This window comes from Planococcus citri, chromosome 3 (genome assembly GCF_950023065.1).
Source record: "Planococcus citri chromosome 3, ihPlaCitr1.1, whole genome shotgun sequence".
NCBI classification, from domain to species: Eukaryota; Metazoa; Arthropoda; class Insecta; order Hemiptera; family Pseudococcidae; genus Planococcus; species Planococcus citri.
The window spans coordinates 6,715,120-6,736,454 of NC_088679.1; the positions used below are offsets into that span (position 1 = coordinate 6,715,120).

A 21,335-nucleotide genomic window follows, 5' to 3' on the forward strand; every position below is an offset into this window, starting at 1 on the left:
ATACGAACCCAGCCCTCCAGACATCGAAAAAAAAAATTCCAATGAAAAAAAAACGGTAACTCGTTAATGATCTAGCAAACCTCATATAATCATTCGATGCATCAGAAGAAAAAAATTCTCCACATTTACATGTTCACATCGACTCTTTGGCAGTAGGTACCTAACCTACCCGTACCTATCGGTGCCAACACATTACTTGTCATCATCCAGAAGACAACCCGTACAACAAATTTAAATTCGCCGAGCCGCCGAGGAGTAGGTACATAGATGAGGAGACAAGCAAGAAGTGAGTACACAGGTAATAATGTTAAGACCAAGATGTTAGATAACTCGACGTACGCGTGTACTACCAAGATCTAGCGCCGAATAAAATCTGATTTTTCGTAGGTTATGCGAACCTGTTTATGACGTCAGGTTCCAGCGACCAATGGAATTGTAATACCACTTTCTCACTACCTTCACTAAAAACAGATCAAAGTACTCTCTTTGGTATTTGGTCGGTAGAGAAATTGGTTTTGATTAACTAAAACCAGTTGACTATCGTGTATACAATGTGATACATCGTATAGACGGATTTAATATCCAGCGTGTAAAATATTCCATGTAAAAAAATCGTTTGTTTTTTTTTCTTTCGTGGTGATTGGGCCTTTTTCGAAACCATGTGAAGTGTTTATATACTTAATTGTGCGTTTGGTGTTCTTTTCTATAATTTTTTTTATTATAAATTTAATATGTGCAAGTTTAATTATTACATACAATTCAACTTCAACATCTTATCATCGTGTTATCAACGGTGCTCTATGAATTTCATTTCATCAACCTGTTTAATGGACTAATCGAATAGGTAAGTTTACCTACTACGAGTATTATTGCAAATCTTTGCCCTTTGGTCAACTAAAATATCCCTTTACTATTTTGAAACTAATTTTGAGTCAAATACTGGAAAATGAGTAGGCAGGTAGTGAAATCTTTTCAATTAGAAAGGCAAAAAAGAGAAATGAACTTTCAAAATCGCTCGACTTTTAAAAAACCAGACAAAAACAAAATCATTTACAGATGTCTAGACCATCAATTCAAGTCCAGAAGGTAAACAACGTTTCATTATTGCGAGGACGATGAACTTTTCGAGCACTTCGAGGCGCAGGAATTTGCATCCCATATAATAAATCCGGTCTTAATGACACGATTTTATAGTAATAGGTACTTATTATTCTACGAGCATTGAGTACTGCAAAAAATGTGATATCCAAGCATCATTCATACCTATTCAGTTTCAAATAGTTCTTGATAACTGATTAAAATCTCAAAAGCTTTTTATTGCTTTAAATCCTTTATAAAATGAGGTCAATGACTGAAAAATCGTTTCAAAAGGTCTCTAGACTTCAATAATGTCTCGTTTAACGCTACCTAGTTGGGCTGATATCGATATTTGAGGTTTTGTTAAGCGTTAATTGTATACTCACAAGATAAGTATAGAGAACTTTTTGAAAAGGAGAAAGCTAGATCGAAAGAGTATACAAAAATACATCGTCAGTCAAAATTTCAGAAACTAAAAATGCATTTTTCGATTTTTGGTGAATTTTTGAAATACGAGTAATTTTGAATTAAAAATGGGGGAAAAATTAAGATTTTACCAAATCAACCTAGAAATTTGAAATTTAGTGTACTCCCTATTTTCGACCCTGCAAATCGATTAGAAACGGGTTCGAATCGTTTTGTGCCGTTCTGGAGCCTCCAGCAGATTTTTGAAAGTTGGAATTTCCATAAAATTTTACCAAATGAAGTTGAAAAGCTGAAATTTAATATATCTCCTAATTCAGATATGCTGACGAGTTGACTGAAAGTGGTTATAACCCCTTCTGGAGTCTCAAGCGATATTTCAGAAATTCCAGTTTTCCAAAAAAAAGTCATAAATTTGTTCAAATTGAAAATGAGAATCTTAATAAAAAATAATAAAATTCTTTCATCCTAAAATCGCTAAATCTATGTTGCTTTGTCGTTTTTTTAATCTTCGACGTTTCAACATCTCGTAACATCTCGTTTAAAAAATTAGATTTATAAATCGAGGCGTGTATTTAATTATAACTAACGATTGAAACACGTTGATTTCAACTCTCACTTCGCGGTAGGCTTTTTACAATATCAAAATACCTACAAATAGGTACTCGTATATACCCGTAGATACTGCAACGTGTGTATTAGACCAGAATGTAAACGGTTGCTAGATAACTTATCAGGACATTAATTTCCACTCAGTGATTTCGTTCGAAAAATACCTACCTACACCATCCAGCACTCTTGTTTTCCATTAATGTTCTTTAAATAAAGTACCATTATTAATTAACCATTTTAATGATAACAATCGGACAACACCGATTAGTCGGATGCTTGAGTAAATCAAAACACATCAACCGCGCATAATTCTCGAACAGCTCAGCACCATGCACAAATGTAGGTCAAATTTTTGAAAGATATTCAGAATCAACGAATAGCGTATTATTAATTCATTATTCGTAGGTTGTGGAGTACCTAAACGTCGAAAAAATTACAAAAAAATAGGTGGTCAAAACCGCAAACCATCTACATCTAGTCAACGTTTGATTCATCTGTGACGTACTGTATCGGAATCACGCGGTGATGGGCTTTGGCCCTTGTTCTTGTCTTCTCGAGTATAGGTACGCCAACCCGAAGGCGAAGGCTTTGTTATACCAGATTAAACTCATGATCTTAGGTCATCGTTCGAGCGAATCCTTCTTCGATTACGTAACCAACGGTGTTAATTTTTTTTAGTCAGAAAATGCATTTTTTGTTTAATGTTTACTCGAGAGATGATCCAACTCGTATATGAGGGTATTGCTGTTATTTTCTACCTTTTCCGCGTGTTAATTGGTTGCCATCTGATGTCTTGTAACCAAATGGAAACATTTCGTAATGTGAACATATCCCGGATCGATAACGTGATCCGGCCAATAACGAAGGTTGCTTCATCATCGATTATGTCCTTGCATATGATTCGAGGTGGAGACAGTTTGGGAAAATCGTAATTGCCACGATGACTCGTAGCAGAAAGTACCAGGACATTAAACATTCATGGCATGGTGTTCAATCTCACAAACAGGGAAATTGGGAAAAGCCAGGGAGTTTGGCAAAAAAAATTATCGATCGAATGGGTCACAAAGATGATGAAAATGAATTTTATTTTCACTCTACTTCGCAGTGTTTTCCCCAAAAACTGGAGAGTTTAAAAATCCACTGGAGGCTCCAGAACAGTTCGAAACTTCTACTCGGAAGGTGGAAAATTGGATGTAAACCAAATTTCAGCGTTTGTACGTCAATTTTGTAGAATTTTGATTTTTTTCCTTTTTTGGCTAAATTTGAAGTCTTGAAAATTCAAAAAAATGAATTCCAGCATCTGAAATTTTGGCTGATGGTGCATTTTTGGAGACTTTCGTCGATTTCTCATTCTCAGGTACAAAAATGTCTGCGCTGGTTGAGACATTTCCCTGGACATTTTCACCAAGGCAGGTTTTTTTTCAATTTGGAAAAAAATGCACTCAGAATGGGTGAAAAAAACGTGAAGATTTTCAATTTCTCTGGAATCTTCTTCTTTCTTCTTTTCAGCCTTCTTTCTCAATCCACTGCTGGATGAAGGCCTCCTCAACTTCTTTCCACGAGCTTCAGTCTTGGGCTGTACTCTACCATTCTCCATCACATGTCCATATCTCATCTTCCCATCTCCATTTTGGTCTCCCCAGTGCCTGTTTTCCATCTGGTCTCCACTGAGTAGTCTTCACCACCCATCGCTGATCCCCGCTTCTGGCAACATGACCAAACCAGCGCCACTTACTCTGCTTTGCTGCCTCCATAATGTCCGTCATCCCTGTGGTCTCCCAGATTTTCTCCACTGTCCATTTATATCAAAGAGTTATCCCCAGGATTGATCGCTCCATTCACCTCTGCATCTTGATAATTCTATCTTCCAGCTTCTTTGTCAATGCCCACGTCTCACTAGCATATGAGGACACCACTAGGATGATGCATTGTTTGGCTACCTTCCTTCTCAGATATATTGGTATTGACTTCTCTCTGATTATACCTCACAGCCTCGAGTATGCTACCCATGATGCCTTTATTCTCCTGGATATTTTTCTGTTGAAATTGTTATTCATTGTCATATCTTGGCCCAGGTACACAATTCCGTCAACCATCTCAATTTCATCACCCTCCATCTAGGCACATTTTTTGTCAGTTACAAACCCATTACACATAGTTTTGGTCTTCCCTTTATTAATTTTCAGTCCTACTTCTAGACATGCATCCCTCATCTTGTCCAGCATTCCCTAAAGTTCATCCATATTTTGCGCTATCATCACCACATCATCAGCATATAGCAAATGGGTCAATTTTACTCCAGAGATCTGCAGTTCTCCCTCTCCCCATAGTATATCTCTAATGCTGTTATAGAGTGTGGCTGTGAACAATTTAGGTGAAAGGGCATCTCCATGTCTTATTCCCTTTTTGAGCCTTATTTTTGCATTTTCTCCATTTACTGTAATAGAAGCTGTGGCGTTATGTTTAAAACACGTTTAAAACAGCTTTTTTTGAACTCTAATTTCCTAAAAAAAAAACAATTTTTTCAGTTTCTAGTTGAAAAAGAAGTGGAATTGAATAAACTGTATTTTTAGAGACAAATTTTGTGTTTTGATTTTAATTTTTTTAATACCAAACTCCATTAACTCGAAGCAAAGTCTGTTTCCCTTCAACTCCCCATAAGACTCAAAATGTAAAATTCACTTCTTCAACTCAAAGCAAAAAGTCCAAAACCTCTGATAACTCGAAGTAAATTTTTTGAAAAATATAGAAAAAACCTCTGTAAGTTGAACATTGGTAACGTTTTGCCTCTATAACTCGAATTTCTTGTTGAAAAAACTTGTAAATGCAAATCTCATTGATGCAAACCTCTTTTACCAACTCATCAAAGTTACTTATAACAATAGGTAAAAAAATAATTTGGCGTGGGTACATCGATTTTTTTCTCAAAAATTCAAATTATGTACAGTGCGGTGAGGGGGGGGGGTGGTATGAAAATTAGGGAATTGCAACTTCAATTTAGAGTCCCCCTCAGAAGTAGAATTACAAAAAAAGGCCTGCTTATAAGTACATTTATGTCCATAAACATGTACGTTTCACTCAAATACACACGCGTTACCAAAATTGTCTTTTTGAGTCACTGATAAGACTCTGGGATGCCCTGAATTGAAAAATTTTCATCTGAGTGCAGTAAAAGTGCAACACAGAAGATGCATGAAGGTAACCGATGTTCAATCCGAACTCAACGAACCCTTCCGAGCATATCCGAACCTTATCAGTGATGTGTAAAATCGTACTTTTTTTGGATGGACATACTCGGATTTGGCATTAAGGTAATGAAGGTATAATTACGTGTTTCCATTTCATTCCATGGTAAAAAAAAAAAAACATTCATCTAATTCAAACTTCGCTAACTCGGAATATACCAAAAAACGAACTTCCATAACTCGAACTCCGATAACTCAAAAACTCCGATAACTCGAAGTCAACTCTTTCTCCCTTCAGCTTCAAGTTATCAAAACTCCACTGTATTTCTTTAGCTTTATGGCTATTTTAGGATGTCACATCTTGAAAATTGATGACTGGTGAACCAGGGACGAAACTAGGCATTTTCTTTGGGGGGGGGGGGGGGGTATTCGACCAAAAATTTGCCGACTGATATGACAAAAAAATACCTATTTTGCCGACTAAAACAGTGAGTTTTTTAATGTGAAATAAAATCTGACGAGAAGAAAAGTTTGCCAATTGATATACTCAACACATATGTGGGTATTAGGTTATATTCATAGCCTATTATGACATAAAAATTTGCATGTTCATTTTTCAATTTTAAGAAGCCTTAAGCTGAATTTTTTCAATTTATAAAAATGAAAATAAATAAACAAATTAGCCCGAGCGTAGCGAGGGCAAAAGCTTTTGAAAATTTTTATTTTTATAAGTAAAAAAACAATGATTTTTCATGGGAGGAGGTTGATTTTTTCGGTTTGAAATTTCCAGAATTTGATTGATTTTTTTTAGAAATTTCAGCTCCAAAAAAGAAAAGCAAAAGGTCCAAACAAAGCGAGGGCAAAGCTCTCGAAATTTCGTATTTCGAGAAGTAAAAAAACATTTTTTTCTCTACATGAGGAGTTTATTTTTGTATTCAAACATTTTTTAAAAGTTTGAATACATATGTAGTTGATTTTTAAAAAGTTTGATTTTGAATAAAAAAACAACCCGCCTGAGCGAAGCGAGGGCTGAAGTATTTGTAAATTCATAATTTAAGTACAACTTAGTAAGTATACGTAAATTATTACTCTCTCACAAAAAATTAATTTTTAATCACCTACATTCCAGATTCTCAATATTTAGAAGAGTACCTCTACCTAGAACCAATTTTACCCAGGTACAAAAATTTAGAAATAGAATAGTATTCAGCCCGAGCGAAGCGAGGGCAAAAATTTTTAAAAATGTGCTATTCCAAGTTCCATAAAAGTCGGCAAATAAGCCTCTTTATTAGGACAAACAGTTTTTAAAACTTATCGACTTTGTCAAGTCTCAGCAAAGTCGGCAAATTTTGGCAAAGTCGGCAATTGCCGACTAAACCAATTTTTGCCGAATTTGCCGACTATCCATAATGACTGGGGGGGGGGGGTGTTACACCCCCCACACCCCCCCCCCCCCTTAGTTTCGTCCCTGTGGTGAACCTAAAATAAATTAATTTGTGTTTAAAACGTGTTTTACACACATAGTTTTGATGAACAAGAGAATAAAACTGTTTTAAAACCAAAAAAAAAAAAAAAAACATTAAAAACACATTTTTGTATAACCCTAAAATAATACTAGATCACACACAGGTATGCAGAATCAATCCCAATCTTTTCAAGAGCTGTCATCATAGACACCATTTTCAACGAGTCAAATGCTTTTTCAAAATCAATGAATGCTAAACATGGTGCATTCTAAATTCGTTAGTTGTTTCAATGATCTGACGCATAACATGAATATGCTCAATTGAGCACAATTTCTCTGGAATACTTGACTTAAATAAATTCGTCTGAGGATTCGGGCAAAAGTTATTTGATGAAAAAGTATTAATGATGCAAAATATTTAAACAGGAAAGGGAGAAAAGGGAAGGGAAGGGAAAGAAATGGCGAGGACTGCGTAATCAACGACCTTGAACTAGTCAAAGTAAACGTATCTCCTATCACAAATTCACACAGAATGATAAAATCAAGGCTACTAACATGAGAGTCAAATCTGACTCAGTCCATCTAATGAATAATAGGTAGGTATTTTCAGAAAGTTCTTTTGGTGTACCTCGAAGCTGATAAAGAGATGATGGGAATAATTTTTTTTTTTTTCAATGGCAACGAATGATACAAAATTCTACACAAGTAGGTACCTCACATCTTTATTCTGGGACTTTTTCTTCAGTCCTTTGCCTCCAAAGGACTGAAAAAACTATACTTTCACTTTCATGAGTGATCTCTCAAAGAATTGAGATCCATTGGCATTAAAGCAGTAAGATTATTCGAGCTATCAAATAAGTATCAGATAAATTTCTCAAAAAATCAGAATCATATTCTGCTACTTTTTTCACCCATCATTCAAGTTACTTATTTTTTCCAAAATCTGAATCAATCCCTTTTTCAAAATAAAGACTGCACGAAGTTTTAAATAACTCGACTTTCAAATAATATCTCAACTTGATACCTCCTCTCTTTTTAAATCTGGTACTTATTCATTCGTTTATAGTTCAAGCACAAATACAAACCACTAAAATTAGATCAAAGACCAGCTTTCTTCTACTCATACTTCGTACAACATCAGCGTTCGTTCAACACCGTCTAAATTACAGTAATACCTGAACGAAATACACAGATCGATAGCTCAACATTAATTCCCCAAACCAAAGTCGAAGTTCTTCTTCTGATCATAAACTCGATCACGCGTGTACAATAAAATAAAACCGCGTAAGAAAGTCGTCGCGGAGTAAATTAAAACCGCATATACGAATGCTCAAAGGAGGGAGGGATACGAATACGAAGCAGGGGAGAAAAGATACTTGAAATCATTACGAACGATAAAGGGAACAAATGAAAAATTACGAGAAAAATGTATAATCTATTACTGCAATGTGCTGGTTACTATTTGTAGTTAATGCGAACATTAAATGAGATTTCATATCTCGAGGCCTTCTTCGTCTTGCTACCTGGTAATAGCGCCAATGACCGGACAATAAAGAACGTTACCATTCACCTGGATATCTTAGTTACAATGTAAATCATCAAGCATTACGTAGTCGTAAATCAATGACAACCAAAGTAGAAATTTCTTCTTGTGTAGGTATGTACTTTTGGATAGGATAAAAATTCATAGGTATGCAGTGAGTTACGATATTTTAAGATCAAGATAACGATTCACTCAGTAGGTATACTTACCTACCTATATAAAATTGTTAGGTACCATACTTGTGTATTTAGCTATAACTATGTGATACACATTTAGGTGCCTATACGAATTTCTACGAACAAGCCAGGTCGTAGAGCTTGTTAGTGTGTTAGTAGGTCCCACACGTGTATGAGAGATCTAGATCTCTACCTACACATTTAGATCTACATATAGAGATAGACAGACGAGCCAACCGAATACTCGTAAATACCTAAAAACCTAACCTACCTTACTAATATCAATATTCAATATGATACCGCAGATAACATTAATATTCCATCGTATTCTTGTTTTTATAGATCAATAATAATGGCAGTCCTGAGACCTAGTCAAAGCTCATTAGCTGCTCCAGTAATGAGAGACAGCGATAAAGAATTTTCAGACGATGACGACGAAAATTCGCCATTAAATCAAGACATATACGGCGGAAGGTATGCGAAAAATTGAATTACGTATTATTAAATCTATGCATCTAAGCTGATATTATCGTCAACGAAATATTTGATATTGATTAGGAATAAAAAAATGAATAAACACAATAAATAATAATCCAGGCAGAATGAGACGTTAATTGCATAACACGGTGTTATGATTTATACACGCTGAAAAATGTAACGCGTACCGTAGGTACTTTAATTAACTGCAATGAAAACCGAAAGTGAATCGTTTTCGTACAGAAAACGAAATGAAGCAGTGAAAGTGTGGGAAATTTGTAGGAAATTAACGAGTACCTACCTACGCTCGAAGCGATGATTTTTTTTATTTTTATTTTTCGTACGTCTCGTGCAAGAATGCGGTGTTCCAAGTCTAACTATAAGAGACTACTGTATGGTATGTGTTTTTCAAAAGAATAATATTTGACCAATGCTGCGGAACCATAAAGAGCGTGTTTTTGTTGCTTGAGATGTTTTAAATGAAATCAAGTGGGTCACTATAACAAGTACCAATTGCGAGTGCGAGTACGCATGCTCAAGTTGATTTAGACAGATTTTATGGTATTTTTTTGGAAAACTGGAATTTCCAAAATACCGCTAGAGACTCCAGAATGATTCAAAACCATCTCCAGTCGACTCAGCAGGTTGAAATTAGAGTAAAGAGTCAATTTTAGCTTCCCAACTTCATTTGGCAAAATTTTGAGGAAATTTCTACTTTCAAAAATCTGCTAGAGGCTCCAGAACTGCTCAAAACGGTTTGGAGGTGTTTCCAATCGATTTGGAGGGTTGAACATGAGAAGTTTACCAAATTTCAGCTTCCTAGGTCAATTTGGCAACATTTTGATTTCATCCTATTTTAACATGGAAGAAAGGACGCTAAATGAATCCTTTTTGAATGCCTTGTGCAGAGAGAACTGTAAGCTGGATTTTGTTCAAAATAAGGTGCAATAGATAGGTAGGGTAGCCCAATCTGTTTCAATGCCCCCCCAGCCCCCAGAATTTCACCCCAATTGGTTCCCCACCTTTTTCCAATTATTTATTCATTTTTTTTTTCAAAAATGCCAGTGTTTGAAAATTTAAAAAAATGGTCCCAAATATGGAATGGTTGAAAAAATGCCAAAAATGAACAAGAAGAAGAAATATGTATTTATCGGCTCAGTGCCTAAACACTATACACAAAGTGATCAATTTTTATACAATAATAACGTGATACTTAAGAGGGTAGGCAAAAATTTTTATAAAAACCTACAAATATAACGATTTGAAAGAAAATTATTATTTTATTGCATCAAAAAAGATGTTGAGGATTTTTATGTGTTTCAAGACGATTCATAAGATTTTTGCTAAGTAGGAATTCAAAGTCATCAAGCGATTCCAGCGTGAATAGGTATTTTTCAGTAAGTCTTTCAGAGAAGGCGTTGATTGATTTTATTTGCAGTTCATTATGTAACTGATTACTTTGGAGGAGCCATGGTGCGTTTGTGATGATTCACAGAACTTTGTTTTGTATAATTTGTAGCTTATGTTTGTTAGTTTTTGAAGCTGTTATCCATATTTGTGCTGCATATGTGAATGAGCTATGGATGAGACTTTTGTAAAGAAGTAGACTACAAGATTGAAGATATAGACAATCTGGAACGACGATTCAGTAAGGCGTAAAGTTTATGTAGTTTGAGGTAGGCATCATGTGATTTGAGAACAATATGTGACGCGACGCTACAAAATCGACCTTCGAGCTGAAAATAAGTTTTTGAGTTATGGGGGGTTAAAGTTTTCAGTCCAGTTCTGCTCGTTTAGCGGAAGCGCTTGCGTTCTAATCAGGTTCTCCGGCTAAACTGAGCTAAACATAGTCTTGGATAACGTTTCTTGCCTGTCTTGTGTGAATATCACTGGGTAAAATGGTTATTTACATTGATACAGGGGGCTCAGTCATGATTGCGCTCATTTTTTCAATTTTTTATTTTATTTTTTCATTATTTCAATTTTGAAATTGATCTGGAGGCGAAACAAAGCGTTCTACGAGAAAAATATACCGAGCAAAGTTGTAGAGAATTAAATTTCCAAAAACCTATAAGAGGTTTATTTTTCTCCTAAATGCATAGTTTTTCCGTTTTTCTCAAAAAACATAAATTTTATGGTAATCATCATGAGGTTTTTGTTTTTTGAGAAAAACGGAAAAACTATGCATTTTGGAGAAAAATAAACCTCTTATAGGTTTTTAGAAATTTAATTCTCTACAACTTTGCTCGATGTATTTTTCTTGTAGAACGCTTTGTTTCGCCTCCAGGTCGATTTAAAAGTTGAAATAATGAAAAAATCAAAAAAAAAAATCAAAAAAATGAGCACACTTCTGACTGGATTACCATGTGTATGGAGCTATGCAAATCATAGGGACTTCTGGGTGGTTTTAAATGATTTTTGAATGTCCGAGTACCAAAAATCCGTCAAAAAGTGAAAAATAATTTTTTAGGTCCGAAGGTCGATTTTGTCCCGTCACGTCACATATGGTTTTTGAGAGATAGTTTCAGGTCCAAGCAGGGCTGTAAGGTAATTTATGTTGGTAAATTACATTTTACCAAAAGTTTATTACCGTATTTTACCAAAATTTACCAAAAAACCAAATTAACACTTTTTTCCATCTTTCCTTCATAAGTTTCCAAATTTCCATGGAAATTGATGATTTGAAAGTTACCAAAAATTTTCCCTATAAATTTCCAAAAAATGTCCACGGAAAATTTTCTATAATCTTTAATAACACCTAAAACAGATCAACATTTACTTCAGAGGCAGGTCAGAAGCTCAGAACTTCGAAGTCAAACTACAAAAAAAAACTCTTCATTTCATATCCAAATTAGTAAAATACCATAAATACCGTAAAATACCGTATTTTACCAGCGAATAAATTACGGTAATTTAACAGCCCTGGGTCCAAGTGTATGCTGAGATATTTAACTGTTGATGTATTCCATGGTCCCACTGTGTTATCGATTAAGATTTCTGGAGTTGGTGAGATTTTGCGAAGTGTGAAGATTTTCGTTTCACTTTTAAGAGGATTTAGCATAAGTTTCTAGTGTTTAAACCTTCAAACCATGGTTCAAATTCATTGATACTAGCTTGAAGTTGATTACGAGCAATTAGAAGATCATTATTTTGGCTGAGTAAACACGTATCATCAGCAAACATTGCTATTTCATTATCTGCTGGTTTAGGAATATCATAGCAGTATAAGATGAACAATGTTGGACTCAATACAGCGCCTTGCGATACACCTTGGCTGATTCCTCGAAGCAAAGAGCTTTCATCGTCGATTTGAACATAAAATTTCCTATTTTGAAGGAAGGAAGAAATGATTTTACGTAGAAAGGTGGGTGTTTCAATTGTAACTAATTTGTGAATTAAACCGCAATGCCATGCCATACAGAGTCAAAGGCCTTTTTAATGTCTATAAAAGCTGCAGTTGTGAATTGCTTCTTTTCGTAGCCATTGTTAATGAGTTGTACCATTCGATGCAAAAATCTTCAAACATTTTTTTTTTTTTTTTACAAAAGATGAACATTTTTGATTTCATTAAAAATTGTAAAGAGAGAGCAATTTTCACATTTTACACATTTTTGCCATAAAAATACAAAAAAATGGGTATTTTAAGAGGTTTTTTGAAAAAATGATCACGTTGCAAACAATTTTTTCATTCAACTCGTATGTTAAAAGAAAGTACTCTTCAAAATACACATTTTGGCAGAAAATTTATCTGCTTAGCCCTTTTCAATCCGAAGCAATCCGGGGGTTCAAAGTTTTCTTTTGTCATTTTTACCACCACCAACATGATAAAAAATTCTAAAAAAAATGGTGTCCAAGGACCCATCCTTCTTCTACACATTCCCAGGATTGCATGAAATTTACCTATGATGCTCATGAATACAGTTTTTTTCTAGCAAAAAAACCCGTTTTTTAAAGCTATATCTGCTAAAGAAGGTGTGGTGGGGGTGGATTTTTGGATCGAAATTTTTTTAGAGGTACCAATAATAATAATCCATCATAATTTGCCAAAATTCAGGTACAGGGGCATTTTACCTATCTTACTATAGGAAATACATACCCTCTTAACTGGTGATATCTTTTTGCAAGCTCTTTTTATCTACAGCGTTGTCTGGAATAGAAAATTTTCTGCCAATTAGGATACCTTTCTTGTAGGAGTATTTTCACCTCAATGTTATACACGAGCCAATGCTTACACTGCCTAAATCCTATGCTTATTACGCGTATTTAAAATGCGATCAACTACACATACGTACTCATACCTACGAGTTGAGCTGATAATTTCTTTTATGCATTTTTGAATAGGCATCTACTATAGCAACACTACCTGAATGTATTAATGATTCATGAATACACGAATTATTCGGTAACGGTTCCGCTGTGCGTGACGAGAGAGTGTAACCATGATACCTTTACGAGCTGTCTTCCATATTCGACAGTATTTTTCTTATAATAACCATAAACCAACTTAATAAACATGGTACAACGAAAATTTCAAATCGAGCTATTATTCTCAAATAAAAATAATAAATCGATGAAGTGAATGTCAGTTGGTAAAAAAGAAAAAACCTACTGGTCATTATGTTTAATGAATGCTCGGGTAAAATAGGTAGGTACGCAGCTCGACTTGAACAGTGAAAGAGGGTGGGGAATTCGTTTTCATTTTTTTTTCTTTACCGAATGTTACGACACTTCGATAATTATGTCTTAATTCACGAAAAAGCCATTAACATTGATCTATTATTTGATATGTAGTTTGTTGACGTGGATGGAAAGTAGCCTGTGTAGTTAGGAAATGATCAATTTTTAATACCTAGACCTACTACCTAGTTTAACCTAGTAAATAGACTTATAACTGATAACTTGCCAAGTACATACAAAAGTTGAGCAGCAGTGTCAACTTGTCACCCCTGATAGCACTTCATAAAACATAATACAAAATTCCCAATACAGAAACACTCATCAAAAAAAAATTCTTTAAAATCAGACTTGCCATTTTTATGCAATTGAGAATTAGGTAAGTAATTAAAAATCCAATGTAGAACACTCAGAGATCCGGAAAGAGGTGCTTATCCCTCTGATTCTGGCTCCTGAATGTTTGATCAAGGTGCCTCTAGGAGGGCCCTCGGTTCAAAAAATCTTCCAGAGATCACTTTCAGTGAACTTCATATGAAACTTGCCTCTAGACTTACCAACGAGTTCAACTCTTTAACTTTTGATTGAGTGCATCCAGCTTTAAAATCCTTAAATTCCAACTGAACTATACTCACTCTGTAAAGATTTCCAAGAAAAGTTTACCTCGAAAGGATCTATGGGATCACTCCAACCTCTGAATTTGACAATTTAAGTGCTTTCCAGGTTGGAAAAATGAGGAGGAAGTGAGAAAAAAATTGAAATTTGATTTACTGAACCTGACAAGAGGTCTTTCAAACATATTTTTTTATAAAAACAGTTCATACATAACCAATAGTCTACTTGGCGTATAATTGAGATTTGCCACAGTCAATCATGTATCAAGATATGCATAAAATGCATGTGGATTACAGATGCAAGATACCTACATAAACATACGTAATTCATTTTATACGTACGACAACCAAAAAAAAAACCAACAATTCTTCCGTTTAATCTCTTACACACGTATCAAATCTCAACTTCTAACATAGAGATCAACAACGCGACAGAAATATTAGATGAATTGCAGGAAATCGTAAAAAAATCATCATGATCTGCATACGTATCCATTTTATACCCCACGATCTCATTAATTGTGCAACACACGTTGCAACTTCCACCCGCTAATGCATATTGCATCACCATGCAACGTCACCTCGCTGACCAATACCAATACAGAATACACGAAAGTTAAATGGTTTCAAAGTGCAGAGGCTGACAAAGGTGACTACACTCTACATAAAGAATTGAATACTCGAAGATTGTAACCATTAACAAAGAAATCAACGCAGCGCAGACAGTTTGGAAGTGCGAGCTGCTGTAGAGAACGGCGGCGAAGCACAGCCGATTACATAAGAAAGAAACAATATAAAACGAATGATCCATGAATAAGATCAGTTTTTATTGGCATTCTACTTACACTGTACATGAAGTATACGATAGTCTGTGTATGTACTATGTACTATTGCTATTAGAGCAAAAGCAAACCAGATACGAACCAAGAGAATGGGAATTCTTGTTCAAGGTCTTTTACATTCCCTTTCCAGTATGACCTTTCGCGCGCCGCCAAGTTTTTAAGATATAGAAAAATATGTACTCGTATGTGCAATTGATATTTGGATTAGGCGTGTATCAAGTTGGATAATCATCTTATGGCTAACACCTTTTTTCCGCATTTTAAATCTCCGGCGGCGGCGGCACAGCACAGCTAAGAGTCTGCTAACTACTTGGTTTGAACACGCGTTGACAATGCCAATACCTACACATTGCGTGGATCAGTTCCTATATACAAAATTTATATTGTCCAACCATCAATGTTGATTCTTTCTTGCAACACTCGAGATATATGCCGCTGATTTGAACAAGATGGCGATTTGTAATGGTCTGAAAACCCCACAACTAAAATGTTAGCAGCTCGAATTGATTTTTTAATTTATGAAATCATGTTATCCAACAATTTTTTTTTTTTGAAAGAAATCACTACTTTTTCACTACTAGTCTGTAACCAATTTTTTTAGAAAGCTCCCAACTAGACCCCCTCATCATCGAGTAAAATGTTGTGGAAATGGCAATTTTCAAAAATCTGCTAAGGTGCTCCAGAACTACCACCCAAAATGGTTCGAAATCGTTTCCAATCGATTTGGAAGGTCGAAAACCAGGCACACACCAAATTTCAACTTTTTTGGTACATTTGGTAAAATTTTGATTTTTTTTTCATTTTTGACCCAAGTTTAATTTTTTTTAAATTCATTGAAGATCAAAATCATTTGTGAACTCAAAAATTTGATTTACTATTTCCAAATTCGTATTCGGAAAATCAGATCACCTCAAGTTCAAACCTGATGGGCAATTGAGTATTTCTCAAACCTGATGGACAATTAGGTATTTCAGCTGATTTTCAAAATCCGTAATTTCAGAATTTTTTGATTTGCCATTGAAAATAAAAGGACAAAGGTGTTATTGCCTGTGAAGTACTGTTTACCTGGTGGGGTTGCTTTTTTCGATGGAAAAAGTGAGGAGGGGGCGGAAAGTCTGCGACATCACTGTAATAGACATAATTCAATGTTCATCGAATAGAAGTGACTTACATAACTTTTCTCATACAAAGATTATAAAATTACTTACTTACTTATTCTCATACACGAGTTCATATTCTATCATTTTTGGAAAGAAATTTGTACTCACCTGAAACAAAGAAAAATTAAGGTGAATTAGTTAGTTATAAAATTATTAATCAATCAACAGATATATGAAATAATAATGGTCGAAGGCCAAAGTAAAAATTCTGACGATCTCGACGTTGAATAAAGAACCAGAAATGAATATTCACAAAGAAAGTATCATAAAAATTGTAAAATTGATTGTGAAAATCACTCAAAAATATGAATAATTTATGGGCCAGCAGAAAACAACCAACATTTTGAGTAAAATTTTGCACAGACTGCTCAAGTGCTCAGATTATGTATTGATAAATACCAAGAATTAATCGAAAAATCTCAAAATTGAATAATAATTAGTGAAAAGTACAGAAAGTGTCATAAAATTTGTCAATTTAACCCCCTCCCCCACCTCATATTTGAAAATTACCAAAAATTGATATCTGATTTTTTTTTGGTTGAAAAAATCACTACTTCATTCATCCAAATCTTCAGAAAGCTCTCCACTCGACCTCCCCCTCCCACACACACAAAAAAATCAACAAAGTCGAATTTTTCACAGGAAATTTTTTAAAAATTGAAATTGGAAGAAAAGTTAAATAAAAAGTATTTTTTTATTTCAATCAAAATTATTAAAAAAAAAAAAAAAAAAAAGTAAAATGAAGGCATTAAGTAATAAATCTGTTTTATTTTTTCACTGCCTTTTTGACCAAATTCACTACTTGTTTACTACTTTCAATAACTGCTGGATACCCTGGAAATTCAAAATTCAACATTTTTTGTAATGCATAATTTGAAACACCACAACCAAAATTTCAGCTGCTCAAATTGATTTTTTAGTTTTTGAAATTCAAAATTTATACCATTTTTGATAATTCTATGATAAAAAAAATAAAAAATGGAGCCTCCAGCGCGATTTTAGGTTCCTCCAAGAAGTACTCATTCTACAATTTCTCCAGAATTAATTTGGATAGCTATTAAATGGTTCATCCATACCTCGTGTTTTTTTACCAGAATGTTTGAAAAGAAAAAAAGCTTGAAAAACAAAAGTATTCTGTTTGTATGGAAATTCTTGAAATTTAATTAATTTAAACTTGCCGGAAACCAACCCCTCAAATCCGAATTTCACCATTTTTAAGCATTCTGGAGCCTCCAGCGCAATTTTTATTTTCTGGTGACATTATTGGCTCGACTGACTTGTGATTTTTTTAAAATAAGCACTCAACGCCAACAATGGTCAATTTTCGATTCTCAAAAATTGTCATGGTTGGGGGGGGGGGTTTGCTCGATATTTCTGAGCATACTGTGGAATGAAGGGGAAGGGGAAACGTACTGCCTAAATTTCAAAATGACCCACCAAACCTCACACAAAGGCATGAAGAGGTTTTGAATGTTGATAAAATATTGAAAGGGCATAAATCATATGTTCAAATTTTAGTTAATACATACTATCGCCATTCGCAATAATATTAAGTTAATCTTTCAAAAAATGAAAAATCCATAATTTTGACATGTTTCAGCACGAGAACTGTGAACGAAACAAAAGGATGGGACGTGTTCAGAGATTTACCCCCAAAACGGGACAGTGGTTCGATGGAAAGTCAAAAATGCCTAGAATTCACTGTAAGAATTCTGAAAATCTTCACCTACGTCGTCACTTTTGCTGTAGTTCTAGCCTGTGGTGTGGTGGCCAAAGGTTGTGTATTCCTTATGGCATCGCAAATCCGCTCAGATAGAGTTGTTCCTTATTGTAATAAAGATTTAGGTATGTAAAATTATACCTCACTCATTAAAATACGTTACATTTCTCAAAATGATGTAATAAGTTGGGTAATTGTCCATTAAAAAAAAAAAAGGTGGAAGAACATTTAAAAATTGTAATACACAACCAGAACTAACTTCAAGTAATAAATGTTAATGACATTGAGGATAGAGGAATATTTGGCACTATAATGAATGCTGAGAAAGTTTTAATTTTTTTATAACTGTTCCACTCGTGATACTTTTAAAATGTTCCTAGGAAATCATCTACAACAAGCATAAATTTCTGTTTCAGGTCGAGATAAACAATATGTGGTCAATTTACCACCAGAAGAACGAGTAGCGTGGACTTGGTGTCTGCTGTTTGTTTTTTTTGTTCCTGAATTAGGGACCTTGATAAGGTCGTTAAGAATATGCTTTTTCAAATCATGGAGGCGACCATTTTTAAAAGATTTTGTATTCGTTTGCGGTATGGAGACACTGCACACAATAGGTGTAGCGTCTTTAGTATTCAATGTGCTTCCTAGTCTTGATGTAGTAAAAGGTGCCATGATAACAAATTGTTTATGCTTTATTCCTGCTTTTTTAAGTGAGTGCTATTGATTTATTTGAAATCTTACATTTAAAATTTTCCATATGATGAACATTTGCAAAATGATGCTGAGTAATCATGTTATTTTTTTTTTGTCAGCTCTCACTTCAAGAAACACTAGAGGTGTTTCAACTCGTTCAGAGAAATCAGAATTATATGCAAAAATAGCTATGGATGTAATAGCAGTAGGGGCTCAAACGACAGGATTTGTAATTTGGCCATTGTTGGAGAAGGAACGAGACCCAGTTGAATTAATAATCATCCCAATCACCTTATTTTTAGTCTCGTGTGGTTATTGGGAGAACTATGTAACCAAATATTCACTTTTTGGTAAGTATCTGATGAAATCATCAGTCACCACCTGTGTCACTGCCTTATTTTTGATGAATTTTACCTCAATTATGAATATTTTACAGGTTTAATGAGACCTTTATGGCGTGTAAAGGATAGACTTAAACATACCAGATATTTTTCATACATTTTCATTTCAATATGGAAAATGTTCTGCTTCTTTTGCTGTATGATTGTGTTCACATTCTTGAAAAATGAAAATGTTACCAATTTATTCTCACTATACTCAGCCGGATTTTCAGAACATAAAATCAAAGTTCTTGAGGTAAGAATTCATTGTCAGTTTCTAACCTAATAGGTACCTATCGCAGTTGAAATTAAATGATGTGTCATGGTTGATTAGATCAAACCTGTTGGAAATGGACTCACCCTACCTGATCTCGCAGAAATAGTTCCAACTGGAGAAACTATTGAGGTTGATGCCGATTATAACATCATTATATATGTTTTACTGGCTCAAATTTTCTGTGCTTACTTCTGCTACATTTTTGGTAAGTAGTTCCTTCCATGGAGATTTGAATCTGATACTACTATTCTAATAGGTATCCAAAGGGAAAACGAGATCAAATCTAAAGAGATCTGATCAGATCCAAACATGCGCTTGATCTAATTAGATCTATACAGAGTACAGACCTGATCAGACTCATTAGAGAAAACCTAACTCTAATTGGATCAGATCCAATCACTTCCTCTCTGGATGGTGCCACAATTTAATATTGCATCATTGCCTTTGCAGGAAAATTTGCTTGTAAAATAATGATCCAAGGATTCAGTTACGCATTTCCAGTCAATTTAACCATTCCAGTAACATTATCTTTGCTGATTTCTGCATGTGGTCTAAGGCATGAAGATCCTTGCTTCTTCCACAATTCCATTCCTGATTACCTTTTCTTCGAATCACCTCCAGTGTACTTCTTGAATGATTTTATATCAAGACAGGTAAATTGATTTACTTCATCATTCACATTCATTAGCCTCAGGAGTGGATAAATAGGTACTAACTTTTGATTGTTTAGTACGCTTGGGTATGGCTGCTCTGGCTGTTGTCACAAACTTGGGTAACATTGCACATCTGGACACCGAAATGCGAACGTCTAGCTACCACTGAAAAATTATTTGTTCGACCTATGTACGACTCGTTACTAATTGACCAATCACTAGGATTGAACAGAAGATGCGATGATGAGAAAGATGTCAAAACAGAGGTGAGCAACCTAAAATTCTACATTAAAGTCTAAATTCAAAAAATCAGTCAACTACACAAAGTTCTCATTTTAGGAATTGGTGGATCGTGAAAAGGATCCAGATGAATACTATGAAACAATATCCATTCATACAGATACCAGTAGTACTACCCCTAAAACAGTTAAAAAATCTGACAGCATTACCAGAATATATGCCTGTGCTACCATGTGGCACGAAACCAGGGAAGAAATGATGGAAATGTTGAAATCCATCTTACGTATGGATGAAGATCAATGTGCCAGACGTGTAGCTCAAAAGTATCTGCGAGTAGTTGATCCTGATTATTATGAATTTGAAAGTGAGCATCCCTGCCCCTCATCTTCACCATGGCATACTCTCAAAATTAATTACAACATTGTTAATTTTTTTCAGCTCATATCTTTTTGGATGATGGATTTGAGATCAGTGATGTCAATGATGAGTGGAGTCAGGTGAACAGATTTGTGAAAATGTTGGTAACAATTATAGATGAAGCTGCAACGCATGTGCATGAAACCAATATCAGAATAAGACCACCTATCAAGTACCCCACTCCTTATGGCGGTCGCTTGGTATGGACTTTGCCAGGAAAAACTAAAATGTTTGTTCATTTGAAAGACAAATCAAAAATCAGGCATAGAAAACGATGGAGTCAAGTAAGTCGATGGCATTTTCATTAAACCATGAAAAAATGTTGTCATACATAATTATGTGGATTTTTCCCTCAAATGTTTCGCTTGTGCAGGTAATGTACATGTACTATTTACTTGGTCATCGACTTATGGAACTGCCAATACCAGTAGAAAGAAAAGAGGTTATGGCAGAGAACACTTATCTGTTGACTTTGGATGGAGATATTGATTTTCAACCAAATGCTGTCCAGTTATTAGTAGATTTAATGAAGAAAAACAAAAATTTAGGAGCTGCTTGTGGTCGAATTCATCCTATAGGTTCTGGTAAGTAGTGATAAGATGGTTTCTGTTGTACTTGGAAGGGGGCATTTTAAACTGCCACTCTCTGATTTGAACAAAAGTAACAAAACCAAGTAAGATCAACAAAGAGGCATGTCTCAAAACTGCTGT

General features: G+C 34.8%; 1 protein-coding gene across 2 annotated transcripts in view; it reads left to right on the forward strand.

Moving 5' to 3' along the window:
- Positions 1 to 270: 270 nt before the first annotated feature.
- LOC135840735 (chitin synthase chs-2-like) overlaps positions 271 to 21,335 on the forward strand; it is a 30,090-nt gene continuing 9,025 nt past the window's right edge. The window contains exons 1-12 of one of the 2 annotated variants that reach the window (XM_065357395.1): positions 271 to 844; positions 8,824 to 8,955; positions 17,846 to 18,090; positions 18,382 to 18,675; positions 18,778 to 19,008; positions 19,095 to 19,294; positions 19,373 to 19,520; positions 19,766 to 19,968; positions 20,046 to 20,234; positions 20,308 to 20,572; positions 20,647 to 20,909; positions 20,999 to 21,209. In XM_065357395.1, the coding sequence (XP_065213467.1) occupies positions 8,834 to 8,955; positions 17,846 to 18,090; positions 18,382 to 18,675; positions 18,778 to 19,008; positions 19,095 to 19,294; positions 19,373 to 19,520; positions 19,766 to 19,968; positions 20,046 to 20,234; positions 20,308 to 20,572; positions 20,647 to 20,909; positions 20,999 to 21,209 (2,371 nt within the window). In that variant the 5' untranslated portion in view covers positions 271 to 844; positions 8,824 to 8,833. The remainder of the gene's footprint in view (positions 845 to 8,823; positions 8,956 to 17,845; positions 18,091 to 18,381; positions 18,676 to 18,777; positions 19,009 to 19,094; positions 19,295 to 19,372; positions 19,521 to 19,765; positions 19,969 to 20,045; positions 20,235 to 20,307; positions 20,573 to 20,646; positions 20,910 to 20,998; positions 21,210 to 21,335) is intronic. The other variant, XM_065357394.1, reaches the window with a different exon arrangement.